The sequence below is a fragment of the Protopterus annectens genome, chromosome 17.part0 (assembly GCF_019279795.1).
Source record: "Protopterus annectens isolate FY-2018-M chromosome 17.part0, PAN1.0, whole genome shotgun sequence".
In the NCBI taxonomy this organism is placed as follows: Eukaryota; Metazoa; Chordata; order Ceratodontiformes; family Protopteridae; genus Protopterus; species Protopterus annectens.
This window is the reverse complement of record NC_056751.1, coordinates 342,793,148-342,817,344: the sequence shown is the minus strand read 5'-3', so window position 1 is coordinate 342,817,344 and position 24,197 is coordinate 342,793,148. Positions and strand designations below refer to the sequence as shown.

Sequence of the window (24,197 nt, the reverse complement as noted above, 5' to 3'; positions counted from 1 at the left end):
ATTATTATTATTATTATTATTATTAATCCCTGATTATGTTCCTGATGTCCCCAAAGTTGAACATACAGCGGAGACAGTCCAGTTGCTAGTCCTAGTTCTAATTTGTATGTCACATGATTTGGTCGTATTTCCAGATCTAGTGTGAAATACACAGCAACCTGGACATAATTGTCTGTATGTATTTAGTTCTGCATAATTGCATGTCAAATAATTATTTTGTATCAGTTGCATGTCAGTTAATATCGTCAGTAATGCATGACTCATTTCTCAGAGAGAGGATGTAGAATAGTTTGTGTGTTGTACTTTTAAGAAGCATTTCCAAGGACAGCACATGCATGTAAATAGCAAGCACGTGCTAGCCTCAGTGCCATTTTGAGGGTGCAGACAGAGTGTGAGCTTGTATGAGTGTGATAGCTAGTTTATTTATAAGTTTATCTAATTTAAAGTTACTAAGCCTCAATCCTGATGTGTTTCTACATAATAAAGTTGCTTGAACAAAACCCACAGATGTTTGTCTGTTTATCCTGACCAGACAAACGACATTATTTAAACTATTTGTTTTGCAGTAGTTAGCAGATGCATGACTATAATTAAATTGATGGGCTTTGCTTAAAAGAATGAATTTCCTTGACAAGTGTGGGGTAAGGCTAATCTATGTGAAACTAAAACAGTTCCATGCATGTGTTCTGTTATTTTCTCTTATAACATAAATGTGTTTCTTCTCCAACAGTTCACTGTTCTCCAGGACATTTTTATGATGCTACAACTCACAGATGTACTCGTTGTTCAATGGGAACATATCAACCTTACTTTGGACAGAACTATTGTATTACTTGCCCTGGAAACACTACAACAGACTTCGACGGCTCCACAAACATCACTCAATGTAAAAGTAAGAATGATAGCTTTATTCACTGTAAGATGCGAATGAAATGTTTCACTATAACCATTTCTTCTCATGTTTGCAGTATTAGTGTATCCGCTTTTAAAAAATAAAGAGTTGTTAACATTCTGGATTTATTAAGCCATTGCCATTTACATTTTTGTAAAGCAAAAAGGGATTGTATGGCCAACTGATAGGTAAAAGATTCAAGGGAAATGTGACGTACAAAGGCAAATGATGACGGACCAGATTCAAGAGGTATTGTAAGTACAAACAGGATGTGACTGTGTAAAACCACATGGTCACCCCAGTGTCTTTCTCAGGGTATTACATCACTGAGATTGGGGAAGAAAGATTTTGGCTGAGAATATTTCTGTTTGCTAGTTTGCTTGCTTGTTTGTTTGTTTCAGGTGACTTGACTAATGACAGTCCTGAGACTTGTGTCTCGGATGTTTACTGTGCTTTGTTGTCATAAACGTATGAATACATATTCTAAAAATGAAAACAAGCCACTAGACTTGTTAGTAATTTCTTGCTTGTCAGTAGGTATAAAAATTCAAGATTACTGTACCACTTCTGGCTATGTGGCATAGAGGGATAGAGCCTTTAATATGATCCAGGTAACTGGGATTCGATTAGTGGCCCTGGAACTAGATCAGCCAGGCAGGCTCTATCTGCGGATCGTTGTTTGCAAATATAGTATTGGTTCAATGGGAAAAGTAGTTTTTGTTAGAAGGTTAATATAAGGAGTCACTTAAACATTATCTTAGGTACCTGGATGATATCTTCCTGGTTTGGAAGAACACAAAAGACAGACTGGGAAACTTCATCCAGTACATTAATCACAGTACTGATTTTTCCTCACAGGTGGAGGAGAAAATTATGCCCTATCTTGACCTATTGGTAGTGGATTATGATCAAAGAGTTTATTTGTCATGTATTGACAGGAAACCCACCTATTCAAACATATTATTACATTTTAGCAGTGCACATGCATTACAACCAAAAGAGCTGTAGTTAAGGACCAGTTCGTAAGAGCAGTAAGAATGGTAACCAAGAATTCAGATTTTCTTGATGAGTGTAAACTTATGGAGTCAGTGTTTTTAAAAAGAGGTTACCCTAAATCTGTGATTAATAACATTATGGAAGAAGTGATTCACAAAAGGGAGATTGAACATTTCACCCCAATTCTGGCCTATAAAGAGTTAGGCAGTACGATGAGCAGGAATGGTAAAGAATTTAAGATTTGTCCTTATAAGAATTTTTTATAACCACCTTTAATATGGAAAGTGATGTGATTAGATGGGTTGTAGAAAATAATTGGGCAATTTTCAAGGATGATGTCAAAATGATTAACAGATTAGGCGAAAAAACTATAGTGGTATACAAAACGGGAGTTAGTTTGAGGAACATTTTGGAACACCCCCCCCCCCCCCCCCGTGTGTATGAACAATACTATTAGTTGGGGAGAAAGTATGAAAAAAATGTGGACAATGCCATTATTGTAAATATATTAAGGTGGGTGTAGGGAGATAGATGAGATAAAAGGATGGGTGTTTAAACCAATAAGAAATTATAATTGTCTGATGAAAGTAGTATATGCAGCATTATGCCAAAGGTGCCAATGTTATTGTATAGGCAAAATGGAGCATATGCTTAAAGACCGGATTTATGAGCATACTTATGATATTAAAAAGGGTAAACTGATGAATGCACGGGCCAAGCACATACTAAGTTAACCAGGGCATGAATTTAAGTTCGTAGTAATAGAACAAGTTGTATCAAATAAAAGAGGAGGAGCGTGGACACTGCTCCTTGAAATGAGAGAATTGTTTTGTCAACTTTATTTTAATTCTTATGGATGGCCAGGACTAAATGGTTATTGTTGCATTGCATGTATTTTGAAAATGAAAGCCTTGGAGAGATAAATATGATGTGTTTATTTTATTTTATTTTTATATATATTTTTAATCTTAGTATTTTAAAATAGTTTTCTTTCATTTAAACAAAACAACTATGTTGTTTTTTATTACTGGTGTTTCTGTAATGTCGAATATACAGAGATAGGGGAAAGTATGTGTTTTACTTTAAATCTTTAATGAAGCTGCACCTTTTAACTGTCGTGACCAATGGTGGTTATTTAAACTGTATGGAATTTTAACTATTTTATCTGATGAAGTCTTGTGGGTAACATGACAAAAACACTTGTTTTTACTGTGTTTTCTTTTTATTATATATTTTTTCTGTGTTACTTTATTATTAAAGTCATTTGTAAGAAGTTCTGCTACTTTATGGATGTCTGTTTTTGTTTCTTTTTCTTAATTTGTTTTTAGCTCGTGTTATTTTCTCTGAATCCCTAGTTGCATTCATCCCTATCATCAGAATCTCCTTTCTCCATTCCTGAGTTGGCTTAGTTCTTAGGATACTTTCTGCTACTCTATGAATATAATATTCTGTATGGTTATTGTTATTCTCCTTAACAGTCTGCATCCAGTCTGTCCTTGTGTCTTGAGCTTCCACCTGTTTGATCATCATCCCTTTCCACTTTGAATTATAGGTTTCTGCTTGTGCTATGTATAAGAGCCTTAACTGTAGTTCTGAAATACCCCTTCAAATCGGACACTCCCAATCTGCCTTGTTCTAGTGGAAGAATCCACTTATCCCACTTGACTCAAGCCATCTTCCCCTCCCACATAAAATCCTTCAGCTCTTTATTAATTGTGATCCACAGCTTCTCCACTGGTTGATAAAATATGCCTGACCTGTGTATAAGCCTAAAGGGACTAAAAACATTTTAACTGCTTGTATATTACTATCCATATCCATATAACAGAGCTTCCAATTTCTCAGTGTTTGTATCTTTTGTTTAGTCTCTTCCCACATATCTTTAGATGCCATACTGGAATTATTTTTAATCCATTCTCGTAAATACTCCATTTTATCATGGCCCCATAAATATGGATATTGCTGAACCAATTTGAGTGTGGGTACATAATTTACTGCTATTGTCTTTGTTTTAGCTTCATTAATGTTGTATCCTGAAAAGATTTGAAACTGCCAAAAAAATGTTACACAACACTGTAATGCCCTTTTCTGTTTTTTTATAACATATAAATTAATATCATCTACAAATGGAGCCAGCTTTTTTAACTGCCATACCAGTTATATCCTTGAATTTCTGAGTCCCTCATTTTCTTTGCTAGTGGTTTAAATATAATGCAAATAACAAAGGGGAAAGAGGACACCCCCTGCCAGCTTCCTCTGCTCAAAGGAACTCAACCCACTTTAATTTTCACCTCTTATCTCTCATATATTGTCCTACTCAACCTTATAATTTTATCAGAGGAATGCAAATGCTTCCATTGCTCTGTTGATAAAGTCACAGCTTACACTGTCAAATGCTTTCTCTGCATCAAGATCCAACAACAACAGTGGTATTTTCTAACATTCTGCTTCCCTCTAGAGCATCAATATTCTGTTAATGTTGTAAATTGTTTGTCTCCCCTCCACAAAACCACATAGATCTACATCTATCAATTTAGGCATCACTATTTGCCATTCTTTTAGCCATTATAGACACAAACACTTTATAATCATGGTTTAGTATTGAAATGGGCCTGTATAAAACTGGATCTAATGGATCTTTACCCTCTTTAGATATTACAGCTACCACCGCTTTTTCCAGGATGTTGGTACTTCTCCTCTGAAAATACTGTTAAACAAAACCTTCCATATCTTTATCATTTTTTTTCCCTCTTAGCTTCTAGACTTCCACAGGAATACCATCTAGTCCAAGGGACTTTCCTGTAGATTGATTATACATCACCATTTTTCTTATCTTCTCCTATCCTAACTGTTAGTAATTGAGCCTCAACTACCTCTAGCCTTGGTATATTTTACTCTTCCTTAAACATTTCCATTTGTACCTTTTCTCGATTTCCATATTTCTCTTCTTTATACAGACTTTCACAAAATTTCCAAAATATTTGTAATACTTCTAGAGGATCTGTTGTTATCTTCCGTGTTATAGGCTCCCTAAGCTTAGTAGGAACCCTTTCTACTTTCTGTTACCTGAGTTGTTGTGCTAAAAGTTTTTGCGCTATACAGTTATTATCAAAAAACAGTCGATTAACAGCAACCTTTCTAAACTTATGCATATTATCCAGGTAATCCCGTATTTTCTGTTTAGCATTCTGAAATTGCTCCTCTTCTTGTTCCGTGGGATTCCCCCTATTTTGAAATACTTTCACATTTGTCAGTCCCTCTAAATAATTCTTGTAACATCTTAACCGTATCGCTCTTTCCTTCATTGCCACCCTATTTTTAAACTCCACTTCAATTTTATCCCACTCCCTAGCTATATTTTCAGAATAAATTACTCTCTTCTCTAATAGCTCCTGAATAATTTCCACTATCCATTCCTTAAATTCCTCTCAACAGATAGGTCATAAAGCACCTGTCTCTTACTTTTATTCATTATCATGCGTTTTTTATTTTAGTTCTTATTGGCGCATGATCTGAAGTAGTTGTTGGATGCATAACAAAACTTTCAATTAAATGCACAAGTTCCTGTGAAATGTAAGTTCTGACTAGCCTAATCCAGTTTCTTTATCTTGCGGAATAATATGTAAATTAACTTCAAAATCCTGTTACTGAATTCACATCTTCTATGCCAAATATTTTCAAATATTTCTTCAAAAATCTGGCCTCCTTTGCTGTAGCTCCCGTATGCCCCCCCCCCCTGCACACCCTCACTGTTGCAAATCAGATTCCAGTCCCCACCTATAAGTAATATTCCTTGCTGAAAGCTGATTATTTCTCCCAGAATTTTCTTAAGCTCCATTATAGCAGTTTTAGGTGGAATATAAATACATGCCAGTATAATCCTCCTCCCTTGCCGTAGTCTCTTAGTACTACAAATCTACCATTATTATCGTTTCTATCCTCCTCTATTAATATTGAAGAAGTTCTTTGTGTTTCACTGTTGCAGTCATCACATTTGGGTTATCCCTGCCAGGGTAGACTTCGGCCGGCTCGAATACCAGAGGCTTAGTATTTCTGTGTCGGTTGCTGTTGCTTCGGGACTGATGTCCGGTCATCAGTAGTATAAAGTAAGGCAGCCAACGCCATTACATCAGTCTTTCTTGCCATCGAACCCAAAGCAGAAGCAGTTTGCACAAGTGTCGGTCAGCCACTACCTGAGTTTCATCTACCGAATTGAAGCTGAATTCTTCTAAAGCTAAGTACCCTGTTGGGGATCCTTTTTTCTTGCACTAACCGATGTCAGAAAAAGTTAACAATTGTCTTGTCTGTGGAAAGCAAGTACCACACCGAGACTTTCATTCTTACTGCATCACTTGTTTAGGACCAGACCATGACGTCCCCCACTGTCGCTTCTGTGCTTTGTTCAGTGCCAGAACTATCTGTCGTCGGGCCCTTATTTTAGCTAGATATTTTCACTTACAGTCCTCGAACTCCGATATGGCTTTGGTAAGCCATCTGACAGCAGATCTTCCAAAAAAACGTAAAGATAAAGACAGAGACAGACCGCACAGGTCCAAACCTACTGACGATGCTCCCGTTAAGCTAGTCGTCAGTTCTCTGGTCCTCAGTGAGGCACTTTCACAGTCCTTGATGCCCGCTTCTGTGGATTCGCAGGCTGCTACCGAGACCTTTTGGAGTCCAGTATGCCGCAAAATTCTTCTTCGACTAAGGATCCTGCAGTTGTCTCTACCTTGAATGGGTCCGGAGATGCTGAGCAGGCACCGGCTTCCGAGGAAGTCCTTCGCACTACCGATTCTCGACACAAATCAATGTCTTCCTTCACGACTGCTGTTCTTTCGAAAACGACAGAGTTTCTTAGGCCCAGGGTATGAACCACACCCAAGAAACCGACTAACCAATCTCAGGCACCTGCTTCTTTGCCTCATTCTCAAATGCTTAAAATGCCAGAAGACCTTATCATGCTGATCAGGGGAAGCCAAGCTACCCCCTCCAAAAGGAAAAGAGAGCTGTCCCCTGTAGTTTTGTCTGAACAAGAGTCAGATGAGACTGATGCATCTGAATATGAAGACATGTAATTCCTCTCTACTTATGAAGATTCTGATGCAGAGGATTCCATCCCTTCAGCCTCTACCCCAGATGATTTTTCCTTTGGGGAAACCCTTCATACCTTAAGGGAGCATTTCCAATGGGAGAGTCAGGACTACCCTCAGTCTAAAAAGAGACTCTGGGAATTCTTAGATCTTCCACAGCCCAGACCCTTGGCCATCCCCCCAGTCCTGGATGTTGTGGAGGATGTTTTCCTGGAATCCAGCTTGATTCCTGACAACCCTCCCTCCTGCACCCAGAAAACTAGAGTCCCTGACTCACACAAATTTCTTTTTAAAAATCCTACTGCTGACCCTGAGGCAATTTCTCAAGGGCCTAAAGGGATTAAAGCAACCTCTAACAATCCCACCCCCTCAGATAGGGATTCCCTAGCTAGACAGATGGGGTAAAATATACACCTCAGCTACTCTTGCTGTCAGGGCACTAAATTGTCATTTCCATATGCTAAAATTTCAGCAACATACCCTGGAACTCCTCAAACAAGAAAGGTCATCCTTTCCTGCTTGTGCAGTATCTAAAGAGTTACAAGAGTTAATACATTCTGCAAGTCAAGTAACTAAACACAACTTGCACTGTGGTTTTGATGCCCTAGAAGATTCTTGCAGGGCAACAGTCACCAGATCTGTCATTAGAAGGCATACATGGCATAAGGAATAGCCCTTGCCAGACCATGTTAAATCTCAAATGTAAATTGTTGGATGCCCCCTTGCACAAAGACAGCTTATTTGGCACTAAGGCAGAAGAGGTCTTTAAAAAGATGGAAGAAAAAGCAAAATCTATGCAGACAGTTAAGGATTTCTTATAGGTCCAGCCACCCAGGTTCAGCAGGTATTCCCCACCAACCACTGGTCCTTTCCTGCTAGCACTAAGCCAGTTCAGCCCAAACCCTGGGGAATCAGTCCCCCCAGACAGCAGCCACAGGGAATGCAGAGATCTAAGCAGTGGACTGCCTCCACTTCAAAACCAGGGAGGTCTAAGCCACCCCCTTATGGTAAGAACTCACAATGATTCACCTCCACCAACCCCTCCCTCTGCCCACATTCACTTACCCCTAGGGGAAAACTTTCCTTTCATGCAAGCACCTGGGCCACCGTTACCAACGACCACTGGGTTCTCAACATAGTGTCCCAGGGATGCAGATTTTCTTTCCACACCCTTCCAACCTAAAAAGGTTCCCAGATATACCTCCAAACCAGTAGGCAGAGCCACAAAAGCAAGTCCTTTCCCTGCTCTCTATGAGGGCAGTAGAGCACGTTCTTGCAGAACAGAAAGGCCAAGGTTTCTACTCCAGACTTTTTCTGGTACCCAGAAAAGAGGGCACCTGGTGCCCCATCCTCAATCTATCCATTCTAAATACCTTCCTGGTGATCCCAGAATTCAAAATGCTCACCCTCCAGCAGCTGCTAGCCATGCTCTCCAAGGATGTTTGGCTAGCCACCCTAAATCTAAAAGAGGCCTACCTCCACATTCCTATCAGGGAATCATGCAGGAAATATCTCCATTTCTGGGCAGGATCTCAGCGCTTTCAGTTCTCTGTGCTTCCCTTTGGCTTATCTACTGCTCCCAGAGTTTTCACAAAATGTCTGGCTCTGGCCATTGCCTTTTGCAGACAAAGGAATATTCAGATTTACCCATACTTAGACTGCCTAATTCAGGCAGACAGCCAGGAAAAGCTGCTCAAGCACCTGGCCTTTGTAAAGTCTCTACTAACCTCCCTAGGGTACACAGTCAAAGAAAAGAAATCCAAACAGTTGCCCACCCAAAGGATTATATTCTTGGGAGCAAGCCTGGACACACCATCCCAGATGGCATTCCTTACACCAGAAAAGCAAATTTTCCTGACAGCCTACTTTTCTCATCTAGCCACCAGACCCCAGCTATCTGCAAGGAAAATCCTGCAAGCTCTGGGGTTCATGGCATCTTGCACACTACTTATTCCATATGCCAGTCTGCATATGAGGAAACTTCAGTGGTACATAAAAAGCCTTTGGTGTCAACACTCTCAAGACCTGGAGACTCTTGTATCTATAATTCCTTGCCTCAGAAAATATTTTCTTTGGTGGGCAACAGCATGCTCCCACAACAAGGGGCTACCTTTCTCACCACCCAGACCCTCACCACAGATGCATTAGACTATGCTTTGGGTGCACACCTGAATGGCAGGTGCATACAGGACCAATGGAGCCCACAGCAAATCCCTCTGCACATCAGCCAAAAAGAGATGATGGCTGTCCAGCATGCCTTGATAGTGTTCAAGCCCCTTATCTCCCCAGGGGCTCTCCTGATCAAAACAGACAACACCACAGTGATGTGGTATATCAACAAGCAGGGAGAGACTCACTCCTACCCTCTATGCAGGCTGGCCAAGACCCTTTGGCACAGAGCCTCTGCCATGCAACTCCACCTGTTAGCACAATTCCTACCAGGTTCTCTCAACTCTCTGGCGGACCAATTAAGCAGAAATCGTCTGGACCCACACGAGTGGTAGCTCAACAGAAGAACCTTCACCCTAATAACTCAGAAATGGGGCATCCCAAAGGTCGACCTGTTTGCCTCCCACACCAACCATCAGCTCAGCAAATTCTGCAGCAGGGAGCATCACTGCATGGCCTGGAAAGTGGATGCCCTGTCCTTCCCCTGGGTCAGTCTATTGGTCTATGCCTTTCCTCCACTTCCTCTCATACCCAGGGTACTGCTCAAAATAAAGGAGGAAAAACCAAGGACAATTCTTATAGCTCCGGACTGGCCTCGCCAGCACTGGTACCCCTTACTGCGCAGCCTGTCCCCACTGCCACCATGGCATCTTCCTCAGATTTCAAACCTCCTGACCCAGAGGGAAGGGGAATTCATGCATTCCCAATTGCAGATGCACAATTTGGCAGCTTGGCTTATTCCCTAACCCCCGATCAAACTGCCAAACTCAGTAAACAGGTTCTAGATGTTATATGTGAGGTCAGACACCCTAGCACTAGAAAGTCTTATGCTGACAAATGGAAAAGGTTCTGCACCTGGATTCAGGCTAAGGGAGCCAATACAGCACAGCCCTCCCTCCCTCTCATCCTGTATTATTTAGCCGACCTGCTACACAGTCGCCTCTCTTTTTCCTCTATTAAAATTCATGCCTCTGCTATTTCTGCTGATTTTCCCACTGAGCAGCCCCTTTTCTCACACCCTTTGATCAGACAGTTCCTAAGAGAGGCTAGCGTCTTGAGGCCACCTAGAAGAGTACCAACCACAGCTTGGGACCTTAACTTTGTGTTGAAAATGCTCACCCCCCCCCCCCCTTCGAGCCAGCTTCTTCTGCAGAGCTAAATTTCTCTCTTGGAAGACAGCTTTCCTTCTGGCCATCACTTCAGCCAGAAGAGTCTACAAGCTGCAAGCACTCATGGCTGTGGAACCCTTCATCATCTTCCATGCTGACAGGGATCCCTCAGGACAAGCCCATACTTCATGCCCAAGGTAGTGTCCAGTGTGGCTCTCAACCAATCCATTCATTTGCCCATCTTTTTTTCCTAATCCCCAGAACAAGGGGGAAAGGATCCTGCACTCTCTAGATGTGCACAGACAACTCAGATTCTATCTAGACAGGACTAAATCCTTCAGAAAGTCTGATCATTTGCTGGTTAGCTTTGCAACGGGGCAAAAGGCAAAGCCATCTCCAAACCATTTCCAAATGGATAGCACACTGCATCCATTTCTGCTACAAACAACACTGAAAGCCTCCCCCAAGGGGGTCAAGACTCACTCCACCAGAGCAGCCTCCACCTCTGCAGCTTTCTTCAGAGGAGTCCCCACCAGGGGCATCCTGGAGGCTGCCACCAGGTCATCTGTTCACTCACATTACCACCTGCCTCTCTTCTCCAAATCCAGGGCAGGGCTTGCCTCTGCAGTCCTTCAGGACATCCTAGCCAGCCTTTAGTTTCCTTGACTGCCTCCACTCATTTCCTCAGCTGTGGGAATCGACCCAAATGTGATGACTGCAACAGTGAAACACGAAGAACATAGTACAGATGTCCTTCAAGGATGCATCTGCAGTCCTTACAAATGGGTTGTCCTGTCGTCAGGCAGCCCTTCGGTCGGCCGGATTCCAAAGTCTGGGTCTGGCTTCGGCTGGTGTCGCACTTCACCCAACGTCATTGCGGCAGTTCTTCGGGTATAAAGGCATCAGCCGACGCCATTTTCCTCAGTCTTTCTTGCCGCGTGGTGCCTGAAGCAGAAGCTGTTCGCAAGTGCCGGTCGGTCAGATCCAGAGATTACTACTACCGAATATTACTTCGAAGACTTCTAAAGCTAAGTACCCCGTTGAGGACTCTTTCTTGCCTCAGCCGATGTCAGAGAAAGTGAATAACTGTTTATCTTGTGGGAAACAAATACCTCATAAAGATTTCCACTCCTACTGCATACATTGTTTAGGCCCAGACCACGACGTAGCAGCTTGTCTAGCCTGTGCTTCTTTTAACCGACGGACGCTTAGACGTCGGTCGGAGTTTGCTGAACAGATTTTCTGCTCCGATTTTGCCTATATTATGTCGTCGGATCCTCCGACTTCGCAAATTACCAAGAAACGCAAAGAAAAGGACCGACACTTGCGGTCCGCGGTTTCGGCCGAAACTGCGGTTAAGCAAACCGCGAGTGTCTCGGTTTCGGCCGAAACCGAGCAAGCGGTTCTTTCTTCAGCCGAAGCCATGCCTTCTACCGAGGCCTCTTCTAACCTAGTAGAATCGGCTACTGAAATCCAACCTCCTGCTGTGGTTTCACAGGAATTATCAGACACCATTCCCCTGGATATTTCAACCCCTGCACGTGGAGCTGCTAGGCCTCCTGCAGCAATGTCTATTAAGGCCTTTGCCAGGGCTAAAGCAGCCAAAGCATCAAAAACGGTGCCTGCCAAACCCCCCTCTCACAGGCCCAGCACCAGCTCCCATATGCTGTCTTTGGCTGAGGATCTCATCTCTTTAATTCGTGGATCCCAGCCTCATCCAGACAGGGCCTCTCTCCCTCCTCCAGAAAAGAGGCCTAGAGCAGAGCCCCCTGAGCCAGTATCCACTGATGACTCCTCTGATGACTCAGAACATACAGACCCTCCTGAGGCTACTTATTCTCCTTACGAAGACTCTGATGCTGAAGAGTCCATCCCTTCAGCCTCTCCGCCTGAGGAATTTTCCTTTGGGGAAACCTTGCATGCCATGAGGGAACAATTTCAATGGCAGGGCCAAGATTTCTCAGACTCCAGAAAAAGGCTTAGGACCTTTCTACATTTGCCACAACATAGGCCTTTAGCTATACCTCCAGTTCTTTCTGTTGTAGATGATGCATTTAATGATGCTTGCACTGCTCCAGATTCATTACCTCCGGCTCCTGCTAAACCCGATAGGTTCTACAGGGTCCCGGACACTCATCACCATTTATACAAGGCTCCTTTTGCAGACCCAGAGACTATCTCCCAGGGCCCTAAAGCTGTAGCAGCAACCTCTACTAAAAACCCCCTCCCCTCTGAAAGGGAATCCAGGTCCTTAGAGAGATGGGGTAAAAAAGTTTACACCTCTGCTACTTTGTCAGCTAGGGCTTTGAACTGCCAATTTCATATGATTCAATACCAAGAGTTTATGCTTGACCAGTTAACTAAAAAGCTGTCCTCTGAAGAATCTTTAGATAAAAAGTATGTTCAAGAAATGGTACATAACATACAGCAGGTTAGTAACCATTCTTTAAAATGTGGCTATGATGCACTGGAGGCTTCCTTTAGATCGGCCATGACTGGCACAGTTATCAGGAGGCATGCATGGTTGAAAGAACAGGCATTACCAGACCATGTCAAATCAAAGCTTTTGGATGCACCCATGGACAAGGTCAATTTATTTGGTTCCCCTGCACAGCAGGTACTAAAAAAGATGGAAGAGAAGGCAAAATCTGTACAAACAGTGAAAGATTTCTTACAGGTTCAACCTCCAAGGTTTAGCAGGAACTGGCCCTCCAAAATTGGTCCTTTCCGGACTCCTCTAAGACACAAAGAGGCAGGAATAGGCGTTCTAGAGGCAGAAACCAATCCAGGGTGCCTACAGGGACGCCAGTGGCAAGGTAACAACCAGCGAGGCACGGATGCAACCACCACCACTACAACAACTCAATCACAGTGACTTGGCAGTGGCACCGCCTACCAGGGAACAATTAGAAGCACCCTTAGGCGGAAAGCTAACCTTATTTTCAAAGAACTGGCATTGCATCACAAGAGAAAAATGGATTTTGCAAACTATAGACCAAGGTTACAGGTTCCATTTCCATACTCTACCAGGAAAGAGAGGAATGCCAAACCTACCACCTACTCAAAGGACAGAAGCTCTAAAACAAATATCTCAATTATTAAGAATGAGAGCTGTGGAAAAGGTACCATCTATGGAGCAAGGAAAAGGATTTTACTCCAGACTCTTCCTGGTACCAAGAAAAGAAAACAAATGGAGGCCTATTCTAGACCTGTCCGCTTTAAACACATTCCTCATTGTTCCAAAATTCAAAATGCTGACCCTACAGCAGCTTCTTCCCATGCTGGGCAAGGAGTCTTGGCTGGTAACTCTAGATCTCAAGGAGGCATACCTGCACGTCCCCATACGACCAATTTGCAGAAGATACCTCAGATTTCTTGCAGGATCAGAGCATTATCAATTCTCAGCATTGCCCTTTGGCTTATCTACTGCGCCCAGAGTGTTAACGAAATGCCTGGCATCAGTAATCGCTCATTGCAGACTTCAGGGGATTCAAATTTATCCCTACCTGGACGACTGCCTGATACAAGCGGACAACAAAAGCAAGCTAACAGAAGACTTACAAAGAGTCATTTACCTGCTGCAAGCCCTGGGATACACAGTCAATATAAAAAAGTTGAGGCTGATTCCATCCCAAAGAATAACCTTTCTGGGTGCAGAGCTGGACACATCAAAACAAATGGCATTCCTAACTGCAGAAAAGAAAGAGCAACTACCTCTCTACTTCTTGGCATTAACAAAGCAGCACCATCTAACTGCAAGGAAAGTGCTACAAGCTCTAGGCTACATGGCATCCTGCATAATACTGGTCCCTCATGCCAGACTGCATATGAGAAAGCTACAGTGGTACCTAAAGAATTTGTGGTCCCAACACGAGCACAGCCTAGAAGCCAAAATTCCAATAATCCCATGCCTGAAGCAAGAGTTCCTATGGTGGGTTCAGGCCTGTCAATCAAACACAGGATTGCCCTTCTGCAACAGTCAACCAAGACAAACCATCACGACAGATGCCTCAGACCTCGGTTGGGGGGCACACATGCTGGGCAAGTGCATTCAAGGCCTATGGACTCAAGACCAGCTACACCTGCACATAAATCTAAAGGAAATGATGGCAGTAAAATTGGCAATCCAGTCATTCAGACCTTTTCTCCAAGAAGGTCAGTTGATGATAAGGACAGACAACACCACAGTTATGTGGTACATCAACAAACAAGGAGGCACACATTCATACCCTCTATGCCGGCTGGCACTGGGCCTATGGGATGTGGCTCTGAGCTACAACATTCAGTTACAAGCAATTTTTGTACCGGGGAAGGAAAACATTCTAGCAGACATATTAAGCAGAACTACCACAGATGCCCACGAATGGATGCTGCATCCGGACATCTTCAAAGCCATCACAAGAAAATGGGGATTACCACAAATAGACTTGTTTGCATCCCCACTCAATCACCAGCTAAAGAAATTCTGCACAAGGACGTACCACCCACTTGCTTGGAAGGTGGACTCCCTATCTTTCAGGTGGAAAAACCTGACAGCATACGCATTCCCACCACTTCCTTTGATGCACAAGGTGCTTCTGAAGATCAAAGAGGAACGTCCGAAGATCATTCTGATAGCTCCAGACTGGCCAAGACAACATTGGTATCCATTGCTAAGGAGCATGTCTCGGGAACAAATATGGACACTGCCCCTGATCCCATTACTGTTAACACAGAACAACTACAACATCCTGCATCCAAACCTGAAAACTCTGCAGCTAACTGCCTGGAACATTACATAACAGCAATTAACCCAGATTTATCCCAAAGGGTTAAAAACATAATCCTGGAGGCTCATAGACCTTCAACAAGAAAGAACTATGCAGCAAAATGGAAAAGATATCTCATTTGGAATACTGCAAAGGGGCAAGATGTGGCACTGGTGAACATAGCTAACATCCTGGAGTACTTGGCAGAGCTCTTCCATACAGGCCTGTCCTATTCTTCCATCAAGATACATGCATCAGCTATTTCAGCAGAATACAGCTTGGATCCTCCTGTCTTCTCTCATCCTCTGCTCAGACAGTTTCTGAGAGGAATTAAAAATGTGAAACCTCCCAGGAAACCTCCATTGCCAGCATGGGACTTGAACTTTGTGCTAGAAAAATTGACACTTCCCCCTTTCGAACCAGCAGCAACAGCAGAATTACAATACTTATCCTGGAAGACTGCTTTCCTGCTGGCAATAACTTCAGCAAGAAGGGTCTCTGAACTACAAGCATTAATGGCAGTGCAACCCTTCCTGATCTTCCATCAAGATAGAGTGTCCATGAGAACAAATCCTACATTTATGCCTAAGGTTGTATCCAGAGTCTCTTTAAATCAGGCTATCCACCTACCTACATTCTTCCCCAACCCACAGAACAGGGGAGAAAGACTCTTGCATACCTTGGATGTACATAGACAATTACGCTACTACCTGGACAGGACAAAAAACAATAGAAAAACTGACCAGCTTCTGGTAGCATATGCAACAGGAAAGGAAGGAAAACCAATTTCAAAACAGACAATCTCCAAATGGATAGGAAATTGCATTAGATTTTGTTACTCCTACCATGGAAAGAAAATTCCAGAGAACATCAGGCCTCACTCCACAAGGGCTATAGCCACTACCACAGCTTTCTTACGAGGAGTGGCTACCAAGGACATATAGAGGCTGCTACTTGGACCTCCGTGCATACATTTGCCAAGCATTACAATTTACCTCTATACTCTAGATCCCGAGCAGGTTTTGCTACTGCTGTTTTGCAAGGGATCCTAACTACACCATAATCTCTACTCTTTCCTCCTCCCCTAGTTTAGCTATGGTATTCTACCCATTTGTAAGGACTGCAGATGCATCCTTGAAGGACATAGTACAGTTTTGTACCTACCATAAATGTAGATGTCCGATAGGAATGCATCTGCAGTCAGGATTACCCTCCCTCCTTCCCCTCTGAGGTACTCCTAGGGTATTTGCCAACCTTCAGCTAGCTTGGGGGGATCTATTATGGTGTATTTGTTTGTATATATGTATATACATGCTTATTTTATGTGTTTGCTCTCTACTATTTGGAAACTTTGGCATTTATCCAAATTTAGCCACCCAAGAGGGCACCTGGCATCTGGGGCAAGAAACACTGAGGAAAATGGCGTTGGCTGATGCCTTTATACCCGAAGAACTGCCGCAATGATGTCGGGTGAAGTGTGACACCAGCCGAAGCCAGACCCAGACTTTGGAATCCGGCCGACCGAAGGGCTGCCTGATGACAGGACAACCCATTTGTAAGGACTGCAGATGCATTCCTATCGGACATCTACATTTATGGTAGGTACAAAACTGTACTTTGTGTACACTTACCATAAATGTAGATGTTTGAGTGTATTCACTGTTGCAGTCTTGGTTTTCCTCCCTCCATCCCCCTTTTTTCTTCTCTTTTCTTATAAGGGACGTATTGGTATTTACTTTCTACTGGTGGGGTTCTTCCACCAGAACCTGGTCCCTAGATGGGGGCTCCTGACAGGTTAGGGCAAGAAAAACTGATGTAATGGCACCGGCTGCCTTACTTTATACTACTGATGACCTGACATCAGTCCTGAAGCGACAGCAACGAACGCAGAAATACTAAGCCTCTGGTATTCGGGCCGGCCGAAGGATACCCTGGCAGGGATAACCCAATGTGATGACTGCATCAGTGAATACAGTTGAACATCTACATTTATGGTAAGTGTACACAACTGTACTCTCCTCTTACAATTAATATAAATACTCTATTCCTTTGCCCCGGGTATTCTGTTGAGTAACCATCTTGAAAACGTTTCATTATCAAATTCACATATCATTTCATTCCAAGTGTGTCTCTTTTTGCGTAGCTATTTGCACTCTACTTTCTTAATATATTTCACTACTATTTCTATTTTGTATTTATCTGCGAGAACATTCACATTTAAAGACATTACAGAAAGCGTCATTGTCTTAAAAAATATTATCCCCACCTTTTATGTGTAATGGCTTCTTTGTTGAATATCTAGTTCCTGCTTTTGTGTTATATGCATTCAGTGCTTGACAGGTTGATCTTTTATACAATTGTTTCTTGTCATATCCATTTGAACCTATGTCACATCTTACAAAACTTTGTTTTATTGAAAGCCCTCAAACAAAAAAGAACCCCCCCAAACCTCCATAAAACCTGTTAATAATCACATACAAACTATGTACATCTTGAAATGCTGAAGTTTTAACCTCCTAATATGAACAAATGTTCCAAACTGACAGCCACATTCAGAGACTTGAGATAACCTAAAAGAAAGGTTATCTGTGCTAAGACACATGGTGCAGCCTGTGCTTCTACTAAGTTTTGTCTGGTTTTGTCTGATCTTTATATCTCTCTCAGCTGGGAAAACACTTGAATGCTTTCAGAGAACATTATCTCCTAGCCATTTCTCTTGCTCAAATTCTCTCCTAAAGACATGAGAACCAGATACAAATTTGCTAAGCATACATGTATTTACTAGAAAAAAGCCTTCCAGTATTCAATCTTGTTTTTTCATTTACTTGCTTTATCTTAAAACGTGTTACTAGAGCAAGTTATGGACCATAACCCAGTCATTCCCCTATGCAAGAATGAGAAAAAAACATTCCCCGCAATTCAAGAAGCTTGATGCAAGGATGGTTTTAGCCTTGCGCCGAGTGTCCTCACTACAGATGGCGCAGCAGCGCCATATGAATATGTATGAGGGCATGCCGTCGCACCCTCGACGTGCACAGGAAATGTGTGCGAGTGCAGGGGGCATGTACAAGTGCTCTACAGAGGCGTAAACATGCCCTGATAGTTGCAAAACCTACTATGCCTACTATAAGAGCCCGCCCCAATAGTAAGTCAGTAATTGAGTGTCCGTGGATACCGAAATGTATGCTAAGCATACAAGAGTGTCCACAAACAGTGAAATAAAATCAAAGTAGTAAACACACAAGCACGTAGTGGAATGTTAAGCCCTGTCCCTAGAACTTTCACAATTAGATTCCCCGTGTCCCTGTTATACATTTGAATTGCTGCAATATCGAAGGTGTAAGCAAAGTGCAGCATGTTTACGTGTCACTGCCCCTCGCCGAGTGTAGCTTACACATCATATTCATTCAAATAGAAAACATGCGGAATCAACGTAAATGGCAATAGTGTAGTGTTTAGAGCATCTGCCTAATGAACAGGCATTCACGGATATAGCCCAACAATAGCACATATCATTTTCCATGTGAAATGAATGTTGTTTTGCTGTAAATCCGACATAAGAGTATCGCATGAGATATTTAACTTAAATATCATTCAAGCAAAGTGGCACTGTCATAATGAATAAGGTACTAGTAAGCAGGTGTAAGCACAAATCAGCAGTAAACACATATAAGTAAGCAAGTCTGAGTGCGCTTGCATGGGTCTAAGCAGTGCCCAGCATAGGAAATGTATATAAGAATGTACAGATACATATATATATATATATATATATATATATATATATATATATATATATATATATATATATATATATATATATATATATAGATATATAGATATATAGATATGTACATATATCTATGAAGAAAGAACGACGTAACAATAAAGCATATAAAAGGAATGAGAAAGGAATCAACAGCAACCCCAGTATTATATAGCGCTGTCAGCGTATGTCATATCAAGCTGGGCAGCAGTGAGCAAAGCACTGCTACTCACACCACAGGCAGGATATTACCAGTGGGAGTAACATTGTTGATCTGCTAAGTCTACTTTACATACAGAGGGTAGTCCCTGGTGGCACTACCCAAAAATTGATAGACCATTTGGCCATCCGCCCATTACACAAGCAAGGGCAGGTATGTTCAAGGACTAAATGGTGGGAGAGCCTGAGAATACATGGTTTTGGACAACATACATGTAGGGCCCCTAACGCACGGGAGAGGGCAATGTGTGGAGGTGTGTCATGGCTGCTATAACAAGTGAACAATGGGTGGTATGCGTGTATGTTGAACACGGGTGGGGTGGAGGAACTATGGGTATGAAATTATGGAGTCAGGCGTGCCAAGGTTGGATGGGCTGGTTCTAATTGGACTGCCCCGTGGAGGTCAGCGAGTTCGTTATAAGTATATATGTATATACACATGCAGACATCAATATGTCGAAGTACATTCTCTGTAACACATTCATTCCATTTGCAAACATAACATGAATGTGCCCTTACAAACCTTGACAGTCGATAGAATAATAGGTTGTGCATAAGAGGGACGGGACAAAACTGCTAAAATGCAGAAGTGTGTACAATGTCCGAAGTCAGTGCTGTGCTGAAAAAAGAAAATGTGAGGACTTTACCACACATGGAATCATTCCTGTGATCTGCCTGCTATGGCAATGCCAGTTACTAAACTGGTCTATTAGTAAAAGAAATATGCTGAACGCGTACATAATTAGGCTCTCATGTGTAACGTGTGCAGTACCACATGGTCATACTTATTCATTTATTGTAGTGACATGTTAACGGGAGTAAGGATGTAATGAAGTATAGAGTCTAATCTTGACATAAACACATGCGTGTCCCATGTGGGACAACCCAAAAATTGTGAATAGTATTCTTTTGTCGCTCATGTCACCAATGTTTGTGGACTAAACGTTTGGGAGTTCTGAGGATACATGGCGTAAGTCAACAGATGGGATGGGTCTATAGGAGTAGGGAGTGGCCAATGTGTAGTAGTGTGGATACACCACGAATCCAACTGGAGAATGGATGACTGCAGTGTTAGGGAGGCGTTGGGGTGCGTGTTTGGGGAACCAGGAGCCATGGGTATATTGGTATATATGCAAATGAAGCAGCACAGCAGTAGTGTATTGGTTAGAGCAACTGCCTAACAAACAGACATTCCCCTACCGAATCCCACCGCATCACATACCATTTACCATCTGTAATCTGTACATGACCATATTGCGACATCTGTCCGCTATATAACCTGCAAAATATACAATTAAAAGTTAACTGGAGTGAAGTGTCAGTGTCATAATAAATAAGGCACAGGCTGGTGAGACATACAGACATACACAACACATCACTGCTTCCCAGACCACCGGCAGGATACTACCAGTGGGAGAGACCTGCCAGGTCTAATCTTGAAACATAGACATCGATGTCCCTTGTGGGACACCAAAAATTAATGATCATCAGTGGCAGTCCTGGTAATGATTCATCAAACCAGGCTGTAGATGTACACGGACCAGTAGATTGTGCAAGCCTGATAGCCCATGGGTCAACACAATGTAAGACACGTGTCCCGACACGGGGAGAGTGGGCAGTGTGTAGTGGTGTGTTTATACCCCACCTGCACCCACAGTAAGGATGAGTGCTGTAGAGGAGTGGCAGGTGGGGGATCTATGGGTATGCAATTATGGGCCTAGGTGTGCAGGTGTTGGCTGGATGTAAGTAATATTCTGAAATGGGCAAAGCTGACACCCATACTTCTCAACCCCTAAGAGCAAATCCACTGGACAGGACATAAACCATTGGGGGAACAAATAGGGACCATACCTCTGAACTGTCCCCGATTTCCAGGGACGTCCCTGATTTTGACTCAATTTCTAACTCTGTCCCACTTAATCCCTCCTAAAACTATTGACATTTGGAGGAAAGGTGGTGAATTACACATAATGAATAATGAGTTATACACATCATGTACCTCAGAAAATGTGTATGAATTCATATGCTCTGAGTCTGTCAATGTGTCAGGTTAATAGCACCAATAATTTAAATGTGTCCCTAATGTTGTTATGCCGTGTCCCTGATTCAGTTTGCATTTTTCCCCAATCATATGAGAGGTCTGATAGGGACAGAAAGCACATATTCCACTGACAACCTTAGAAAGATGATAGAATATTAGGTATGCAGTAGCATGACTCGGCTGAAGGATGTGGGTTCCAAAACCCAATTACTTGTTTATATTGAAGAGCGTCAGTTCCCATGTATTAGCCAGACAGGTGCAGATTGTAAGAGGAATACACCAATAATATGAATCAAACTCTGGACAGGCCACGGATTCCGTACAGTCGAATGGCATGCTTTCGTCTAATGGGCAGCCATTCCTGATACTGTAGACATGTAATCTGATGCAATAGGCATCACAAGGTAATATCATAGTCCTCACTCCCACCCAGGGCTGTGAGTGTCAGATGCAAACACCAAATGCAGTGAATTTGCAAGTACGGGAGCAAGCGTGTGCAAGCCTGTTTGGCCACCAGTATGTGAGTATTACACTGGTAAAGCAATGTAGAGGCTAACAGAGTATAAGAAACTGTAACCGGAGGTTAGCATTGCTTAGCTCCGCACATACCCATGCACACCTGCTCACAACTGCTTTAATGTGCATTAATCACTCTGTATCCAACGGCCTTGTTTTGCCCAGCAACAAAATAAATGGCCTCTACAAGGCTCAAAACCAGGACCCTGCACACACAGCTATTGTGATTTACCACTAAGCCATGGCAGATATACAGACATCAGATCTTATCACAAACATATCATCCAGCGCAGTCATTCAACAGTATAGGAAATGTAATCCATCATGTAGATGTATGTGTGAGTGTTTATGTCCAGGTATAGATACATACATATATGTAGATATATCAAGAACATCCCATGTGACAACAAAGTGTTACAAAGGAATGAAAAGGGAAACACCAGCACCGCCTGTATTATGTATTGGTGTTGTCCTATGTAATATCAAGACTCCCTCAGACAGACATGTGTCATTAATACACACAAACATTTGTACATTGGCCAAACACATCACTCTGTGCATGTTATTTACATTAACACAACAGTTCCTGTCCAATCATTATGTGAGAACAGTACTCTTATAAGGTGCTGTGTGCGACATCGTCATCATGATAAAGGTAAATGGGGTAACCATAGAGGGACCGGTAGTGTTGTGTGTACAATGGGGTCATCCGCATCACGTATACATGGAAGCTTTAGGAGTCATGTGCATACTAGGATCATGTGCGTGAGAGACAGGGGTGAGGACAACTGGAGTATGTTGTGATGAATATTAAAAGGGTTACATGTGTGAAATGGACAGCTATGTATGGGGCAAATGTTGTTCTAGGAACTGATTGGCCTTTTGTTTTTGTAGGGTGAGAGTGGGATGTGGGGGAAGGAGAGTAGGTATGCTCGTGGAGGATAGGTAGGGTAGGATGATTGACAAGACAGCATACAGGGTCAGTATATGACACATGTAGGGGGCTACACCCCGGACAGGGAGGGGTGTTCGGCAGTCACAAGCCCATGAGCCCCCAGATTGAATCAGTGGGACGGAGGTCCCCAGCCATGGGCAGCCACCACTGCACCAAAACAGCTGCAAAGGTGACAGTGCCGGGGGCTGTCTAGTAAATATGACACTCTGCCCTCGAGCTGGTGTATCTGGCCTTGAAACCCCTTATTGTGCCCCATACACAACATGTCTGGGATTGTATGACAGCAGACATGTTTCTGTCTGGACCTGCTCCCAGGGGGACAAGCCCCATCCTCAGTGGTGGTACCACCAGAAGGTGGTGCAGAGCCAACAGAGGTGGAGGTCCAAGGCTGGGCCCCAGATGTGCTGGTGCCCGGTGCCATGGCCAGCTGAAGTGGGACAGGAGGTTCTGCCGGGGTCTCCAAACCCATACAGCCTATGGTGTTGCAGTTTAAACACAGATATGGCTTAGTAATAGTCAACAGCATTCAGGATTACTTATAACAGCATGCATAGATATGACCATCAACCCAACACAACAGATGGTATACATTTGTAGAGGGTGCACAACACATGCATATATACTGCATGACATATATACAAAGTGTAGAAGACTTGTGACTGCAGCTATGAACAGTGGCCCATTATTGGCATGTCACTGAGAACACCAGACAGTGTCTGTCATACCACTGTTTCATGTGACATATGTCCAATCAGGGATGCCATGGCAGTAACTCACTATCACCATGTACTGACTGTAATCCTCGCACTATTGCTCCTGCAGATCACAAATGTGTGTTCAGTGAGTAACATAGGAAACAAATGGTTCCACACACACTGACCAGTCCACAGATGGCCCTACAGATGGAGGTCCCTCACAAACAGAGCACTGTCTTGTCAGTTTTAAAACATGCAGAATAGCCATTACCACACACAACTTGATAAACAGGCAGTAGTCTCAATGAAGCATAGCTACATGTACATGCTGTAGTCATTTATGGCACATCACCCTCCTGTCTTTAGGCTATTTCCCACTGTGTATGTTGTTTGAGGAACATCCAGATATCATCTGTTATGCCGTTTACCAAGCACCAGATCCAGGTACCACTCACAGCGACTATCATGGGCAAACACCAACATGATGTTCCTAGATATTGTACTGTGTTTCCATGTGATTGGCTATGGGAACATTATCACAGCTGTTCCACATGCAATCAGCTAGAGGAGAACTGCAGTAGGTGCATAGGCCGTCACCTGATTATGACCATCACTTACAAAACACAAGGTGCTGCTGAGTAGGTGTACAACTCCACATCCAACAGAGAGTGTGTGGGAGGGACAGACAGAGGCAAAGTACATCAAAGAAGGGCTTGGAAACTAAAACCTAAGCATTGTCTGTCACACACCTACCAGTACAGGGGTTCAAACCCCTGACTGACTAGTCATTACTATTCCAAGTGTATGCAGTTACTCCATGTTCCACAAAGCCGACATGTTGGTGTGTTGTAAGAACATGTATGTGTGCTGGTGAGTGACATCTGCAACAGAGATATAGTAGACATGCATTAGGTGTAGCACACATGGCTGTCCACATGAACGGATGTTATTGTCAACACAACCACACTCTCTAATGGACTCACATTGACACTCTTTGCCAGGCC

At 42.9% G+C, this 24,197-nt stretch overlaps 1 protein-coding gene across 1 annotated transcript in view; it reads left to right on the top strand.

Annotated features, from left to right (window-relative positions):
* LOC122791730 (signal peptide, CUB and EGF-like domain-containing protein 2) overlaps window positions 1–24,197 on the top strand; it is a 1,774,756-nt gene that overhangs the window by 1,647,521 nt on the left and 103,038 nt on the right. The window contains exon 19 of the mRNA XM_044059635.1: window positions 731–892. Coding sequence (XP_043915570.1) covers window positions 731–892 — 162 coding nt within the window. The remainder of the gene's footprint in view (window positions 1–730; window positions 893–24,197) is intronic.